The sequence below is a fragment of the Salvelinus fontinalis genome, chromosome 8, assembly GCF_029448725.1.
Source record: "Salvelinus fontinalis isolate EN_2023a chromosome 8, ASM2944872v1, whole genome shotgun sequence".
Classification (NCBI taxonomy): domain Eukaryota; kingdom Metazoa; phylum Chordata; class Actinopteri; order Salmoniformes; family Salmonidae; genus Salvelinus; species Salvelinus fontinalis.
In genome coordinates, this window is record NC_074672.1 from 9306896 (window position 1) to 9325870 (window position 18975).

The 18975-nt window shown below is 41.5% G+C and overlaps 1 protein-coding gene across 1 annotated transcript in view; it reads left to right on the forward strand.

Moving 5' to 3' along the window:
- Positions 1–18553, forward strand: part of LOC129860487 (copine-9-like) — a 90417-nt gene extending 71864 nt beyond the window's left edge. The window contains exons 16-20 of the mRNA XM_055930900.1: positions 3463–3590; positions 7067–7169; positions 7304–7361; positions 8250–8323; positions 8673–18553. Of these exons, the coding sequence (XP_055786875.1) occupies positions 3463–3590; positions 7067–7169; positions 7304–7361; positions 8250–8323; positions 8673–8855 (546 nt within the window). The 3' untranslated portion in view covers positions 8856–18553. The remainder of the gene's footprint in view (positions 1–3462; positions 3591–7066; positions 7170–7303; positions 7362–8249; positions 8324–8672) is intronic.
- Positions 18554–18975: the final 422 nt, after the last annotated feature.

The window sequence follows — 18975 nt, forward strand, 5'->3', positions numbered from 1 at the left end:
CTTGGCCCCAGTGATGTACTGGGCCGTACGCACTACCCTCTGCAGCGCCTTGCGGTCAAATGCCGAGCAGTTGCCACACCAGGCGTTGATGCAACCGGTCAGGATGCTCTCGATGGTGCAGCTGTAAAACTTTTTGAGGATCTGGGGACCCATGCCAAATCTTTTCAGTCTACTGAGGGGGAAAAGGTGTTGTCGTGCCCTTTTCGCGACTGTCTTGGTGTGTTTGGACCATGATAGTTTGTTGGTGATGTGGACAGCACTCCGTCTGCCCACTCTACAATAAAGGCTTGATTGGTGGAGTGCTGCAGGGATGGTTGTCCAACTGGAAGGTTCTCCCATCTCCACAGAGGAACTCTGGAGCTCTGTCAGCTCACCTCCCTGACCAAGGCCCTTCTCCCCCGATTGCTCAGTTTGGCCAGGCAGCCAGCTCTAGGAAGAGTCTTGGTGGTTCCAAACGTCTTCCATTTAAGAATGATGGAGGCCACTGTGTTCTTGGGGACCTTCAATGCTGCAGACATTTTTTGATACCCTTCCTCAGATCTGTGCCTCGACACAATCCTGTCTCGGAGCTCTACAGACAATTCCATCCACCTCTGGGCTTTGTTTTTGCTCTAACATGCACTGTCAACTGTGGGACCTTATATAGACAGGTCTGTGTCTTTCCAAATCATGTCCAATCAATTTTATTTACTTCAAGTTGTAGAAACATATCAAGGATGATCAATGGAAACAGGATGCACCTGAGCTCAATTTCGAGTCTCATAGCGAAGGATCTGAATTTATAAATTTGCAAAATATTCTTAAATCCTGGTTTTCGCTTTGTCATCATGAGGCATTGTGTGTAGATTGATGAGGAAAAAATATACATTACCGTTCAAAAGTTTGGGGTCACTTAGAAATGTCCTTGTTCTCCATGAAGAAATACATGAAATGAGTTGCAAAATGAATAGGAAATATAGTCAAGACATTGACAAGGTTATAAATAATGATTTTTATTGAAAGAACAGTTGTGTCCTTCAAACTTGCTTTCGTCAAAGAATACTCAATTTGCAGCAATTACAGCCTTGCAGACCGTTGGCATTCTAGTTGTCAATTTGTTGAGGTAATCTGAAGAGATTTCTCCCCATGCTTCCTGAAGCACCCCCCACAAGTTAGATTGGCTTGATGTGCACTTCTTACGTACCATATGGTCAAGCTGCTCCTACAACAGCTCAATAGGGTTGAGATCTGGTGACTGTGCTGGCCACTCCATTATAGACAGAATACCAGCTGACTGCTTCTTCCCTAAATAGTTATTGCATAGTTTAGAGCTGTGCTTTGGGTCATTGTCCTGTTGTAGAAGAAAATTGGCTCCAATTAAGCGCCGTCCACAGGGTATGGCATGCTTTGCAAAATGGAGTGAAATGGAGTGATTTCTCGTATGAAATAGCCTTCATTTCTCAGAACAAGAATAGACTGATGAGTTTCAGAAGAAAGTTATTTGTTTCTGGACATTTTGAGTCTATAATCGAACCCACAAATGCTGATGCTCCAGATACTCAACTAGTCTAAAGAAGGACAGTTTTATTGCTTCTTTAATCAGGACAACCGTTTTCAGCTATGCTAAAATAATTGCAAAAGGGTTTTCTAATGATCAATTATAATTCATTATTACAAACTTGGATTAGCTAACACAATGTGCCATTGGGACACAGGAGTGATGAGGGACACAGGAGCCTACAATAGTCATTTGCAACTTTAACAATGACTACATTGTATTTCTGATCAATTTGATGTTATTTCAATGGACACATTTTTTTGCTTTTCTTTCAATAACAAGGAATATTTCTAATTGACCCCAAACTTTTGAACAGTAGTGTATATTTAATACATTTTAGAATAAGGCTGTAACTTAACAAAATGTGTAAAAAGTCAAGTGGTCTGAATACTTTCCCGAATGCATTGTATTAGAGCAGGATTTTGTGTAATGCTGCACATTACGGGTTGGTGTGGACAAGGCCAGTCGGCAGGGAGGCTTGTTATCGGTTAACCTTGCTTCGGTGAACCTTCTGAGAGCTAGAGAAGCCTGTGACTCACCCAGCACTTGAATATCAAACACACAGCTGTGCAAGAAAAAAGCAAGTGTGTACCTTCAATAACCAAGCTATTGACTACTCAGAATGAAGGCATTCTTCTTTCTCTTTGTTTATTTGTTATTCATCAAAAGATGGGTTTCTGGAGTAAGAATGTGTGTCTTATCCTGCTTAGTGATAAGCTCTCCCAATCAGCAAGACTCGGAGAGAGAGAGACGGAGAGAGAGACAGAGAGAGAGACGGAGAGATGGAGAGAGACAGAGAGAGAGAGGGAGAGAGAAAGAACACCTTTCCCTCCCCCCTGCTGTGTTTCTGTAGTTGTCACAGTGATGATGCAGCCTGTTTGATTTGAGACTTTTGAATCCAACCCTCAATCAGGAAGGGAGGGGGAGAGAGAAGGGGATCATCTGCTTGAGGATGTAGAGCGCTGCTTCTGGGAATCTCTCCCCCATGAGGAGGAGATGTGCTGATGATGAGAAAAGTGAACAAGCACTCAAATCAACTGGCAGACACAAGTCATTTTCCGTTGTTTGGCTTCATATACTTTCCCTCCACTTAAATCATTTATTTTAGGCAAATGTTTATCTCAGATCATTCAGATTCAGAAGAAAAGGACATTGTGACAATAGATAATCAGAGAAAGCATGCCTTGCTTTAAAGTTGCTGTTCATCAAACCAAAAAGCTGATTTGCTTCCTGACACATTTTCCAAAAGTGTACATCTTAAGGTCACCCCTGAGGGTGTCTGCTGTCTGTCTGTCCGTATGATGGCAGAGTGTTCTCTCGTCACTCCATCACATCTCAAACACCAGCAGTAGACGTGCCCACTCATTGTCTCAGTGCAGCAGTGACAGCGGGTGTTGCGCAGGGGCCGAGTCTCATCACCGTGGTCACAGCTGGCCACACGCACTCAGAAGCCGTCTTATCTCTCAGGCATGCGGGGGCCTCCCAGCGTCCTCACTTCCTTCTGAGGAGCCTCCCCCAATCACAGGTTCCGCTCTACTGGCTGCTGTTGTCAAGCTAACAGAGCTCTCCGTCTATCTGACCTGCAGCATTACTTCCCAAACAACTACAAAAAAACGACAAACGCATGAGCACTGTGAACACTGGGCTGGTTGGTTCTCCAGTGGCTGTTGAATATTGAAGTCCCATATTAATTATAAAAATATCGTTATTTATTATTTACATTTTTTTTTGTTATTACGCTACACATTTAGCTCTTACTTTTCCTGGGCCTTGTAGAAAGGAGTGGATGTGTAAAGGTAGGTTGATTGTTGAGGTTTTGATCACCAGTGAAACAATTTACCATAAAGTTATTGATAACTGAATGTCTTTAAGTACATTAAGGCTGACAACTGTTTCATAGTGACATCTCCTCCTGTCCCATGCAGAGTGGTGACAATGAAACCCCAAACTGTGTGGGGATAGAGGGAGTGCTGGAGGCGTACTTCCAGAGCCTCAGGACGGTCCAACTCTATGGACCCACCAACTTCTCTCCAGTCATCAACCAGGTGGCACGGTAAGGAGACCACAATGGACTAGACCTCTGGAAACCTCTGACACACTACATACTCATAATATGATCTCAGTAGACAATACAGGAATGGACTTGATTTGAATGCAAGATGCAACACTACTATCTAATGGGCGGCAGGTAGACAAACCGGCTTTAAACTTACTCTTGAAAGTTGTAATAGCAGAATGCACAAGGTGCAATTTATAAATTGGGTAGTGCATCATCAATTCCTTTTGCCATGTTAGTCATTGCATACCTTAGAGAGCTATTTATAACTTGTTAGAAATGTCCAGATTAACTAGCCCGTGTCAGCTAACCGTTTTTATTTTGTTTTTTAGCCCTTAGATATTGTTGTATTTTTTCGTCACTCAAATATCACATGAATACACATTAGACATGGAAAACTGCTAAATGTTATTTGCAACCCATGACAAAATATGTAGAATTGCAGGAAATAAGCTTTAAACATGCAAAATACTCTCCACCAACAAGAGGCGTGTGAACAGTTTGTGTCAGGAACATTGCTTGTGCCCATAGAAATAGGCGCGGTGCGTGCGCAGGGGAGGGGCACGGGATTTTCCCCAATGCTGGAAGAGGGGCCTCAAGTGAAAACATTTGGTAACCCCTGTACTAGATTAGAACGTACACATACACACAGCCCCTTGAGATGCAAGGCTATACTATGTACTTGAAGCTGTTATCTCGGCCAGGCTCTTTCTCCCCTAGGCAGCGATCCTCTCCCTCTTACGAGCAGATGGCTGGTGTACGTATTATTCATTCTAAATATTCCCTGTACAGGCAGGCTTCATACCTTACATACAGCACACGCTCCTGTTGCATAGATAATGTGCTACATTGTCTTGGACCAGAGTGTCTGGAGGAGGGTTGATACGGTATGAGTCTATTGGGGCACATTGTAGGAGCGCCAACAGCACCATGTGGAGAATGTGTGTGGAGAATGTGTCTTTCGGACAACTGATGTTCCTCTGTGGCTTCTGCTCTGAGTAGTATGCATGTTTCTACGTGTGCTGAGAGCATTTGTCTTCTCCAGAGTGTTATTTAGAAGTGTTTGGTGCTACTCAAATCATGGAGGCTGTAATTTCAGGTGAGCTCTGGCTAAGAATACAATTTGAAAAAAGGTTTTAGCATTCAGGCTACTGACCATGTGATTGCAAAGGGAAGAGGACAGTGCAACAGGGCATTGCAAGGCCATTCTATCAACTGTGTAAAGTGACCAGAATAATAACCAGTCACCCCTATAAGCACAAGAAGTTGAAAATACAGTACCAGTCCAAAGTTTGTACACACCTACAGTACTCATTTAAGGGTTTTTGTACATTGTAGAATAATAGTGAAGATATCAAAACTATGAAATAACACAATAGTAACCAAAAAAGTGTTAAACAAATCAAAATATATTTTATATTTCAGATTCCTCAAAGCAGCCACCCTTTGCCTTGATGACAGCATTGCACAATCTTGGCATTCCCTCAAACAGCTTCATGAGGTAGTCACCTGGAATGCATTTCAATTAACTGGTGTACCTTGATAATTTGTGGAATTTCTTTCATTCTTAATGCGTTTGAACCAATCAGTTGTGCTGTAACAAGGTAGGTGTGGTATACAGAAGATAGCCCTATTTGGTAAAAGACCAAGTCCATATTATGGCAAGAACAGCTCAAATAAGCGAAGAGAAACGACAGTCCATCATTACTTTAAGACATGGAGGTCAGTCAATCCGGAACATTTCAAGAACTTTGAAAGTTTCTTAAAGTGCAGTCGCAAAAACCATCAAGCGCTATGATGAAACTGGCTCTCATGAGGACCGCCACAGGAAAGGAAGACCCAGAGGTGTCTCTGCTGCGGAGTTCATTAGAGTTACCAGCCTCAGAAATTGCAAGCCAAATAAATGCTTCACAGAGTTCAAGTAACAGACACATCTCAACATCAACTGTTCAGAGGAGACTGCGTGAATCAGGCCTTTGTGGTCGAATTGCTACAAAGAAACCACTACTAAAGGACACCATTAAGAAGAAGAGACTTGCTTGGGCCAAGAAACACAAGCAATGGACTCATCAGACCAGTGGATATCTGTCCATTGGTCTGATGAGTCCAAATTTGAGATTTAACCAGTCAGTGATTTAACCAGCATGGCTACCACAGCATTCTACAGCGATACGCCATCCCATCTGGTTTGCGCTTAATGGGGACTATCATTTGTTTTTCAACAAGACAATGAACCAACACACCTCCAGGCTGTGTAAGGGCTATTTGACCAAGAAGGGGAGTGATGGAGTGCTGCATCAGATGACCTGGCCTCCACAATCACCGACCTCAACCCAATTGAGATGGTTTGGGATGTGTTGGACCGAAGAGTGAAGGAAAAGCAGCCAACAAGTGCTCAGCATATGTGGGAACTCCTTCAAGACCATTCGACAAGCATTCCGGGTGAAGCTGGTTGAGATAATGCCAAGAGTGTGCAAAACTGTGGCTACTTTGAAGAATCTTCAATATAAAATATATTATGATTTGTTTAACACTTTTTTAGTTACTACATAATTCCATATGTGTTATTTCATAGTGTTGATGTCTTCACTATTATTCTACAATGTAGAAAATAGTAAAAATAAAGGAAAACCCTTGAATGAGTATATGTGTCCAAACTTTTGACTGCTGCTGTATGTATTTTGGGTTGAAAAGATGTTGAAAAGACATCTTTCAACCAATTTTGATCTTTGAGATGTGTACTAGCCCCCGTGTCATCCCACTACCCTTACAGCTCACTGTTACCTGTCTAACATCCCGTAGGTCTTTATATGTCTCTGACACCCCTGGCTTTTAGATATATTAGAGCGCAGTAAATCCCTCGGTCAGGGGGGGGGGGGGTAGTGGTCATAGCTCTGGTCTCACTCAGACAGGGATCGATGCTACACTCAGCCAGGTGGAACATCTTATTTCCCTTTATTAGGAATGTAATCTCGGAGCCTAAACCAGGTGAAGGATACTCCAGGGAGAACATCGCCGACTCAGACAAACAACTGTGAGACGTGCCTTGGATCTTGTCTAGCATAATAACACATCGGGCCTGAAATGTATCGACTGTCTCTTGTTGTTCACTTTATTCCTCACAGTGCCTGTGGCTCACTTGGTGAAATTGGAATGAAGAGGATTTGGAAAAAATGTCATTTTCCACTTTTGTTTTTGTTCGCTCCTCTCGTTCTGAGATGAGAGGTGCCAACTGGGTAATGCCAGAGGTCAAAGTGTCATGGCTCACTGGATAACGGTCCTTAATTACAGTATCACTCTAGTGAGAGGCTGTAAACATTTGCCATCACATATAAACTCACTCACTCTCAATCTCACTCAGGCACACACTCCTAACACTGCTTGTTAATGCTCTTGTGTGTGTGTGTGTGTGTGTGTGTGTGTGTGTATGTGTGTGTGTGCGCATGCGTGCGCGCTTGCATGTGCTCCCTCAGGTCTGCACAGGATGTGACAGATGGCTCTCAGTACTTTGTGTTGTTGATGATCACAGACGGAGTTATCTCTGACATGGTGCAGACCAAGGAGGCTGTGGTCAACGTGAGTGGAGTACACAGTACAGTTCCTCCTTCAGCAGGGCCATCTTATCTGCAGACAGTGCACTATCGGGGCTGTCTGCAAACCAAGCATAGCCTACTACTGTTTGTCTGTAATTACTCTTTCTTTCCCTACAGGCAGCTGCTCTCCCCATGTCCATCATCATCGTAGGGGTTGGACCTGCAAAGTTTGACGGTGAGTGTGGCGCCCCTGAAGGTAGAATAGAGAAGCACAGTCGCTCCTGCACAGCTGTTATTATATTTTTAAGGGGCATTTCTCCTTTGAGTGTTCCTTTAGAAAGTCAGTGTTGCAGAGTGTCAAGTATCCAGGCCCTCTTCAGATCAATGACTCCTTAAGGGGGAGGGAGGGAGGGAGGGAGGGAGGGAGGGAGGGAGGGAGGGAGGGAGGGAGGGAGGGAGGGAGGGTAGTCTCTGTTTCAGCCCAGTGAGGTGTAACTCTGGGCATCATCTGCGCTCGATTCTGCTGAATTTTCCCCTTGGTTAGGCAATCGAACGCTGTGAAGTCAGTCAGGCATTGCAGAGGTCATGAGTTCAGACCGCTTGATGGCACTTCAGGAGAGAAACTCTTCAGAAGTAGCGATGTCTGAAAATGTGTGTTGATATGTGTGCTTCAAGGCTTGTTGTCTGGTTTATTTTCCTCTTGCTGCACTCCTGTGTGTGTGTGTGTGTGTGTGTGTGTGTGTGTGTGTGTGTGTATCTGTGCATTCGTGTGGATGTGTCTATCTAAGAGTTTGTGCACTGTAGTGTGGCAGGATTGTGTGCAGTTATGAATACTTGTTTATGTCTGGGTTGAGTTGTCTGAGTATCAGACACAATGAGATGAGTCCTCAATGAGATTTTCGATAAGCCAGCTGAATTCTGTCAGCCTTTTAGAATGACCTTTCTTTTCAAAAGCACTTACAGCATAAATGGGTCCACAGTGCTTAGCAGTGATTAGTCCGATTTTAAATATCTGCTAGTAGCACATAACATTTTCCTTCAAGTATCTGTAGATGTTTTGACTTCAACTGTTCCCCAGAGTGCTAGTTCTGAAAAGCTTATCACATGTTGTGTTTCTGTCTAGCCATGGAGGAGCTGGATGGAGATGAGGTCAGAGTGTCCTCCAGAGGGCACTTTGCTGAAAGAGACATTGTGCAGGTAGGCTGTGGCCAGACAACAAGTGCGTATCTCAATTGCATATCATTGTTTCCTTCGCATCCTCTCTCCTCACCTCCTTCTCAAAAGCCATTGGATGGATGAAAAGGTCAGCAGTCTGACCTTCTCATCCAAGGGGGTTTGAGAAGCAGCAGAGGAATCAAGGAAATGCAACTGAGGTTCTCCAAATTAGACTAAAGCAACAAATTCACGTTTATGTTCAGTGTATTTGATGCTCATGATCAGTAGTAGGACCAAGAAGTTTATTCTCCCAGACATTCAATACTTTCAATACCCTACTACAGTAGTGTGTCCTGTCCCTGTTGTCATCCATCCCCCAACTCCCATACAGTTTGTTCCTTTCCGGGACTACATGGACCAGTCAGGGAACCAGGTCCTGAGCATGGCCCGGCTGGCCAAAGACGTGCTGGCTGAGATCCCCGAGCAGCTTCTGGGCTTCATGAAGACCAGAGGCATTGAGCCCCGGCCTGCTCTCTCCTCATCAGAGCTGCCCAAGCTCCACAGGCATATCTGACACCTATCACTGTAGTGGGACAGCACCTCTCAACACCCTAACTGGGTCTACACACATTTGTTGTGCACATACACATACACTTGACATCTCTCTCATCTCTCCAAACCATATGCCATCTCATTGCAAGTTGGTGGCCCCTCCCTAGCACATGCTGTAGCTAAACACAGTACAGTACATACACACATAGAATGAGTCTATGTATACATTGTGTATTTGAACACATAGGGGTGAGTAGATATAGCACCCAATGCAATACCCACAAGCACAGTGACTTCTGAAGAGAAGGAATAAATATAACTTACTATGCCATGATGTGACACAATACAAAGTTCATATGCAGAAGGGGGAGTTACAGACTGTGAAAGTTACTGATGTAGAATATACATATCTAAGAAACTGAGAAACAAAAAGACTATTAGATTTTCACTTTCAGCTTCTGGAGTGTGTATATATATACAGTATATGCAAAGCAGCTTAGCCATCAACTGAAGATAAAACACATAAACAACTTGACATATTGCTTTCAGTCCATACCTCCAAACCCACACCCTCTTACATGAGGTTACTCTTTTTATACACATAAATCTGCTTGAATTACGGTATCCACTGGAATGACAGGAAGAAATGCTCTCATGTAACAATATGTTTCGTTTATGTTGACTTTCTACTTCATGCAGATGTTGGATCTTAATTTGATCACTCTTTTGTCGCAGAAAATGTTCCTGCATATCAGGACATTCAAATGAGCCTTGTGATTTAGATATGTTCACTGAAAACCCACAGTTGTCTTTCTTTCGCCACGTGGGGGTAGTCAAATCATTCTGACAATAGCCAGCTATCAAAATCATCATCCCTCACTCACTCAAAAGCTAAAAGCACCAGACAGAATATGAATAAATGTCCTACTGCTACTGTAGGCCTATAAGTCCTATTACCGCAAAATTCAAATGTATCCATACACATCAACAACCATCATCTTATATAGCTTAATAACACAACATAGATATTGGTCTCCACTATCACTTACACTTAAGTCATTTAGCAGACGCTCTTATCCAGAGCGACTTACAAATTGGTGCATTCACCTTATGACATCCAGTGGAACAGCCACTTTACAATAGTGCATCTAAATCTTTTAAGGGGGGGGGGGGGGTTAGAAGGATTACTTTATCCTATCCTAGGTATTCCTTGAAGAGGTGGGGTTTCAGGTGTCTCCGGAAGGTGGTGATTGACTCCGCTGTCCTGGCGTCGTGGACAGCGGAGTCAATCACCACCTTCCGGAGACACCTGAAACCCCACTATGACACAAGTGTATCCGAATTGTGTCCGTACTTTAGGCTACACCTAAACTATAGCTTACTGTAGCCTATCAAAAGTAATTGCACACACAGGCCTATAATATCAGATGTAAAGACAAGATGAAATTGAGAATAGTGAGGTAGCCTACGAAACGGAGTGCAATGGTGCTTGAAAGAGACCGACTGATTTTAAAAACCAAAAAGACACACAAAAAACACAGCCCATGATTTTTCTTTATCTATAGTATATATACAGTATGACTCACCACCTGGATTTGGATCCTGTGTAGCAGAAGTTGAATTTCTGAGACTCAGAGCTACAAAATGGAATATAATACACTGCATTTGAGGAACACTGGGAAAGTAATTCTGCTTTGAAAGTTGATAAACGTGTAAACTCACTCTTGAGAAAATGGCATTTTAGTGTTTTATGAGAGAGCTCTTCTTTGTCTACACCCATTCAGCATCATTCACACCCTCTTAAGCTTTAGCTCCACCCATCTCCTTGAGTTCAGAGCGGACAATTGATGCTCTGGCCAATGATTTGTTTACCTCTGGATAACATGAAAACAGCCAAACCAGCTCTGATGGCAACAATTTTACTATGCTTTTTTACAGATGTTTACTGGCACCGGCCATATTCAACAGGTGTTGTACACTTTAGCTTAAGACATGTAGCTAGCTACCTAGGTAAACAATTAACCTAGCTAGGTAAACAATATGTAAGATCACACACATCACGTCACGTCACCTAACATCAGCTAGGGAGCCAGCCAGCTAACGCTAGCTAACAGTACACTTTAGCTTGAAATGAAACCACTTTCTGTCAGAATTAGAAACGTGTAATATCTGAAAATGTAGCTAGCGGGACTATCTTACCCATAAACATCATCATGCATGATGCCACAAATGCCCTTAGTTTGAAGATGTAATCCAGGAAACAGGTGTTTCACATCGCTTTAGCTATCATACTCTAATTCCACTGGTTTCAAAACTCGATCCTCCAGAAAGTGGAAAGCAAAAAAGCCACGTTCGACAGGATTACCAACACAGACTGACCAGCTCAAATAGACAAAGCCTTCTATATGGCAGACCAATCCGAACTCATATCTCGGCATGTCAAGCACACTCATTATCTCAGCCAATCATGGCTAGTGGGAAGATTGCTATCTTTTTATATGGCTTAACCAACAAGGCTTGTAATTTAACCATTTTATTTGTATTTACAGATGGCATACAAGTTTGTTATTAAGGCACATGAAAGTTCACATGTTCAAGAAGGCATTTCTGCCAAAAACGCATTTTGGTTTAATAAAAATGTTTTACGTTCAAACAGCTCTCCTGTGAAGTTGTGACTTGCAACATACGCTTAGTTTCCTGAATCGGGTCACATATTATCGAAAAAGAGGGTTACGAATCAACTGTCAAAATTATGTTCAATTGTAGCCTGGGGTGGTCTAGCGGTCAGGGCTATGCAAATATAGTTTGATTCTGGCCCACTCCCTTCTAGCAAATAACAAACATTAAAACAGGTTAATATGCCCCACCAACATTAAACAACTATACAGAGTGCCCTTAAAGTGTTGAAATAAGTAAATAAAATCAATGATGAGAGAATAGTCAAATTAACTGTTACATGGTGGTGTAGAAGGAAGACCTGAAAGCCATGAACCAAGAGGTTGTGAGTTCAAATCCCAGGTGTTTGATAATAATTACTGTATAAATGAACATGCACAATATAATCAGGTATGTCCAATACAGTGCTTTCAGAAAGTATTCAGACCCCTTGGCTATTTCCACATTTGTTGTGTTACAAAATGGGATTAAATTGTCATTTTCTGTCAATGAACTACATAAAATACTATAATGTCAAAGTGTAAAAAAAATATAACACTATATCTTGATTTAATACATCTTTGAATCACTTTTTTCATTGATTACAGCTGTAAGTCTTTTGGGGGTAAATCTCTAAGAGCTTTCAACACCTGGATTGTGCAACATTTGCCCATTATTCTTTTCAAAATTCTTCAAGGTCTGTCAAGTTGGTTGTTGATCATTGCTAGACAACCATTTTCAGTTCTTGCCATTAATTTTCAAGCAAGTAAAAACTGTAACTCGGCCACTCAGGAACATTCACTGTCTTTTTGGTAAGCAACTCCAGTGTGGATTTGGCCTTGAGTTTTAGGTTATTGTCCTACTGAAAGGTAAATTCATCTCCCAGTGTCTGGTGGAAAGCAGACTGAACCAGGTTTTCCTGTAGGATTTAGCCTGTGCTTAGCTCCATTACGATTTAAAAAAAATATCCAAAAAAACTCCCCAGTCCTTAACGATTCAAATCATACCCATAACACGATGCAGCCACCACTATGCTTGAAAGTATGGAGAGTGGTACTCACTAATGTGTTGTATTGGATTCGCCCCAAATTGCTTTGCTACACTTTTTGCAGTATTCATTTAGTGCCTTGTTGCAAACAGGAGGCATGTTTTGGAATATTTGTATTCTGTACAAGCTTCCTTCTTTTCAATTAGGTTAGTATTGTGGAGTAACTACAATGATGTTGACCCATCCTCAGTTTTTCTATCACAGTCATTAAACTCTTTGACTGTTTTAAAGTCACCATTGGCCTCATGGTGAAATCCCTGAGTGATTTCTTTTCTCTCTGGCAACTGTGTTTGGAAGGACGCCTGTATCTTTGCAGTGACTGGGTGTATTGATACACCATCCAAAGTGTAATTAATAACTTCTCCATGATCAAAGGGATATTCAATATCTGCTTTTTATTTTTATTCATCTAGCAATAAGTGCCCTTTGCGAGGCATTGGAAAACCTCCCTGGTCTTTGTGTTTGAAATTCACTGCTCGACCGAGAGACCTTACAATAATCTGTATCTGTGGGGTACCGACATGAGGTAGCCATTAAAAAAATCTTGTTAAACACATAGAGAGTCCATGCAACTTATTATATTTGTACTCCTGAGCTGATTTAGGCTTCCCATAACAAAGGGGTTGAATACTTATTGATTCAAGGCATTTCAGCTTTTCATTTTTTATTAATTTGTAAACATTCCGAAAAACATAATTCCACTTTAACATTGTGGGGTATTGTGTGTAGGCCAGTGACAAAACATCTCAATATAATACATTTTAAATTCAGGCTGTAACACAACAAGATGTGGAAAATTCAAGGTGTGTGAATACTTTCTGAAGGCATTGTCTGCAAGCTAACCTTGCCAACAGACAAAAAGAGCTGTGGATCAGTGGTTCACCAATCAGGGCCTTTGATGGGCTTGGGACCATCAGGCGACGTGCTGACAACAGATACACAGAAATGTTCTTGCAACGTTCCCATGAAACGTGTCTTGAACATAAATACCTTATATTCTGAGAACATGGCAACCATGTTCTGTGTATGTTTGGTGGGACGTTGATAGAATATTCTTCTACACCAGAGAAAACTGGACACATGAATGTTCTTGCAACCTTCCCTTGAAACACGTCTAGAACATTCATATCCTAAGTTCTGAGAAGATGTTAACCACGTTCCAAGTTCTATTTGACATTAAGGGAATGGTCTCTTGGAAACGCTCCTTGCAAATCACAGGAACATTCCTATGAAAACTTCAGTTAATGACATAATGAGACACTTAAGGGAACATTCTCTAAAGTTGTGGGAGCGTTTGTTGTTAGCTGGATCAATCCCCTGAATGACTTGATTTTACACATTTCAAAAATGAACAGTCCATGGATATTTTATCCCGATCTTGATAAAAAATGACCATACCAGATGTTTTTATTTTAAAGACAGTTGTATTTAATGGATAACATAAATAGAAAACAGCTAAAATAATAATTGGCTAAACCAACATTAGTTTTTATTCAAACAAAGTGTCTGGTAAATTGCCACAGTAAATTTGCTGTGGTAAACGAGGAAATATGTTATTTATATTGTACTGAATTCTTTTCAAATAGATAAATCGCCCTTAGTCTTCAAAAAGGATTACATTGTTCCAATGATAATACCAACCAGAGGGGAACATATCTTGAAAGACTTTGGTTTTGTTGAGCTGAGACACTTTTCTTTGATGTGTAAATTATCAGACTATTTGTTTTACTTCTTGAAAACATTGAAAGAAATGCAATAAACTTGTGGGCCTAATGTAGATATAGACTATCTAAATTAATTGACAAATTTACGATGGCAGTCCCACTCCATTTGTAATTTTGTAGCTTTTATTGAAAAGATGAACAGGGTCTGAAAAGGGGAAGATATTAGAAGGCATATCCGTGGAAAGTAGGGGTGATGACGGTGCTGCAGCTTCCCCTGATAAAAAATACATAAAACAAATCAATACCAATATTATAATATATATTATTATTTTTACAAATAAAATAGCAAATTCACCAAATTAATGTACTAGGCCTTTATTATTACTCCTGTATGAGCTGAGAAAAATACTCACCAGCAGAGAGGGAAAAAAAATCTCCCTAATGGAAAATAAATCTACCCCCTACAAAGATGTACATTTATTATAATTCACATAAGAATTCACACCAGATGCACGGTTACCTGCACATAGTCTACATAGGCTGCTTGAACCAGAGCCCCGTGGAACTGCAGTCTAAGGTACACTGCATGACCAAAAGTATGTGGACACCTGCTCGTCGAACATCTCATTCCAAAATCATGGCCATTAATATGGAGTTGGTCCCCCCTTTGCTGCTATAACAGCCTCCACTCTTCCGGGAAGGCTTTCCACTAGATGTTTGAGCATTGCTGCAGGGACTTGCTTCCATTCAGCCCCAAGAGCATTAGTGAGGTTGGGCACTGATGTTGGGTGATTAAGCCTGGCTCACAGTCGGCATTCCAATTCATCCCAAAAGTGTTCGGTGGGGTTGAGGTCAGGTCTCTGTGCAGGCCAGTCAAGTTCTTTCACACCAATCTCGACAAACCATTTCTGTATGGACCTCGCTTTGTGCATGGGGGCATTGTCATGCAGAAACAGGAAAGGGCCTTCCCCAAACTGCCACAAAGTTGGAAGCACAGAACCGTCTAGAATGGCATTGTATGCTGTAGCGTTAAGATTTCCCTTCACTGGAACTAAGGGGCCTAGCTAGAAGTATAAAAAAACAGCCCCAGACCATTATTCCTCCTCCACCAAACTTTACAGTTGGCACTATGCATTCGGTCAGGTAGTGTTCTCCTGGCATCTGCCAAACCCAGATTCGTTCGTCGGACTGCCAGATGGTGAAGCGTGACTCATCACTCCAGAGAATGCGTTTCCACTGCTCCTGAGCAAAAAACGACGAGCTTTACACCACTCCAGCCGATGCTTGGCATTGCGTATGGTGATCTTAGGCTTGTATGCGACTGCTCGGCCATGGAAACACATTTCATGACGCTGCCGACATATAGTTATTGAGCTGACGTTGCTTCCAGAGGCAGTTCGGAACTCAGGAGTGAGTGTTGCAACCGAGGACAGAAGCACTATTTCTTACACGTTATGCGCTTCAGCACTCAGCGGTCCCATTCTGTGAGCTTGTGTGGCCTACCACTTTGTGGCTGAGCCGTTGTTGCTCCTTAACATTTCCACTTCACAATAACAGTTGACCCGGGCAACTCTAACAGGAGGCCATTCTACTGACAGTGTTTGTATATGGAGATTGCATGGCTGTGTGCTCGATTTCATACACCTGTCATCAACGGGTGTGGCTAAAATAACCAAATCCACTAAGTCCACATACTTTTTTATTTATAGTGTACAATGTAGGTACGGTACGGTACTACATTGTATACAAACACAGCTTCCAGCTGCCCCCTGGTGGCAATTCTAAATATTTCTTCAACTATTCAAATCATCCTGTTTAAGGATTATTTTCCTCCTAGGATGAAATGGGTCAAATTAAGATCAGACATCTGTATGCTTTGACTTTTATTTGCTTTGCTGAAACTAAATACCCCAAAAAAGAGTCATATTATACAAACCACGTTCAAAAACACGAGCTCAGACAGTTGACTGTCAGTGGGGAGGTGAACGAAGAGGTTATCCTTGACAAACTTGACATTCAGTATTTTGTTTTTTGTTTTGTTGTTGATTGATCTGGTGCAGGAGCAGGTCCTGTGTTGTGAACCAGGAGAGTGTCGACAGGGCAGGTATGGGGCCCAGGTCACATGTTCATTAGTGCCAGTCACTCTCATCCCGCTCTATATCATACCATCCTGCCCAGCATGGGCTGAGGCTGGACGCACATTACTCCCTGCTGAAACACAAATGCCAGTCTCAGTGCCCCCCTGCAGAGATAGAGGGAGACAGAGGGTGGAGGGGAGGGAGGTTGAGGAGTGGGACAGTAGGGGTCCTGTGTTTTTTTGTGTGTGGTTGTCAGAAAAGAAAGGAGAAAGAGAGAGGGAGATGAGATTTATTGGATTTGTTGCTAATTGTGTTACTATAATTAAGTGGAGAACTCAGGCTAGAACTAGGAATTAGAACCCTGTTGCTACCTGAAGCTCCAGGCTTAGTTCTGATCATAGAAATAGAATCCTATTCTATTTCTATGGTTCTGATTTGATTTCTATGGTTTTGATTCTGACTCATGTTCTGTCAGAGCTGACATCACAGCATTACAATGTCAATAATCCCCTGGTTGTGACATCGTTAAAAAGTGGCTTGAAAAACATCGCAGGATACTGGAATCCCCATATGCCAAATGACAGCTCTCAAAATGTTCATTAAAATGAATACAGCAAAGCACTTTTTACACCAGTATGTGTTGACCACAGCAATTGACGTTGCCAATTTTGAGTTAACACTGTAGATCCTACTATTAATTGTATTTGCACAGTATCAGATGGAATGGAAACCAAATGAATCACTAAGATGCAGCAATAATTCAATAATTAATTCAACTGACTCTTTTGTAGAGTGGCTCAGAGCTACCACCTAGTGGTCACTGATAGTTTAAGGCACTTCTGAGAGAGTCTATCGTATTCATTTGTTAGGTGCTTATACTTGTCCTATTGTGTACTTGTGAATAGGAAAGGTATCTTTTTGCATATTCCAACTCCCCCTGAAATACCCGCAGAGAGTGGAGTCACAGTATAAGGATATTACAGATCAACATGATTCCCTGGTAGATATGTGTTCAGTTGATATGCCTGCTGTACTGTGAGGTGAGGTTGACTCTGGCCCAAACTATACTGGTTAAGATGGGGACTGGTGTGTGGCCTTACAATCCCTCACTTTGCAAAGCCATGTCTGTCAGTGTAGCTAGGGATGTATTTGTGTGCCACAGTTAGTTGTGCGTCTCTGTAGGCCCCGTTGGTTAGACCTTGTCTTGTACAGTGACAAGAGTTAGCATGCTGGGACTTATATTATACAATCCTTGTTTTTTGGTGTTTGATTATAATGTTATGTTAACTATGATTCGTCGCTGTCCACTAAAGCTATGTCAAACTATATATCTCCATCAGCGTAATATGCATTTAACTTGTGTCACTTAACATTTCCCTTTTGAGCAACATATTTCCCCTCAAACCGAGAATGCTAAATGTTTCGTACCATGGGATTTAGTTAGTGTTTAGAACAACATATGTGAATAGATAAATTCATGTAAATGGTATCTCAATGAAGATGTATAATGCAACTGATGTGATTTGAATGTCCATCCATTGTAATATGAACATCAACTGAAGAGCTTGTTACAGTAATATGCTAGAATTTGGAGGTTCACTTTTTCTATTTCTATGTCATGATTGCAAACGATACACATAGTACATACACATAGTGTTCCTGTCAAAGAGGTTATGCATTTGTCAATGTCCTGTTCTGTTATTATCAAATGTACAGTATTTCAACCAAGGACAGCTAACTAATTTGAATAACTTTAGTTTGCCATATTGGATATTCATCATTTTGATTGTATTTTAGCAGTTATTACATGTTTATAGGCTACAGAAGGTGGGAGAAAACTCCAAACGTATTTGTATAGATTGTGCAGTGAGTGTTAACTATCGGGTGATTTTAAATGAGGAGAGAGCCCTTAGTAATGCAAAATGCAACATGAATGCTTATAAAAGGAATCTTTTTTTCACATATTATGTCTATGAATTGACGGTTTGGTTCTTGTGTTGAGATTCACACTGTCAGCCAATGTCTTGAAACCCATTCCAGTGGTTTTTGGCTTCACATACCATAAAGCTGTGATTCAATCCGATCGCGGGTTATAGGCATTGCGGTTTTAAAAGGCGTTCACAAAGATCCCATTCACAGTAAACGCTGCATACGTCGGCTCAATGGAGAATTGCCTTTCAAATCTGCGATGCCTATCACCCTCGATTGACTTCAATCGCAGCCTAACTCGGCTTTATGTGAACGCATCAGGTTACATTAAAGCTCTTCAAACAAAGTCCCAGAGTGTGTGGGTTTATTTGTGTTCAGTATTTCTAAAGACCTGTACTTTTAGTTTACAGGACCTTTCATGGTGTCTTCCTTAGCTTCGACATACTAGATCTAGGGATCTTGTGGTAGTGAAAATGCACTGGCAAAGTATCAACTCTCCACAATGAAGTAGAATATGCACATTCATAGCACATTTGTTTTAACATACAGAACACATTTAAAAAATATCTGAACATCAGGTCCTGAAGATCCATTAAGGTCCATGATGTAGCAGGAGGGGATAGTGGGTCCACATGAAGAAGTAGAGCTTGTGAATAGATCCATAGATAATAGATAGTGTGCAAAGCTGTCATCAAGGCAAAGGGTGGCTACTTTGAAGAATATAAAATATAATATATAATTTGATTTGTTTACGTTATAATTTGATTT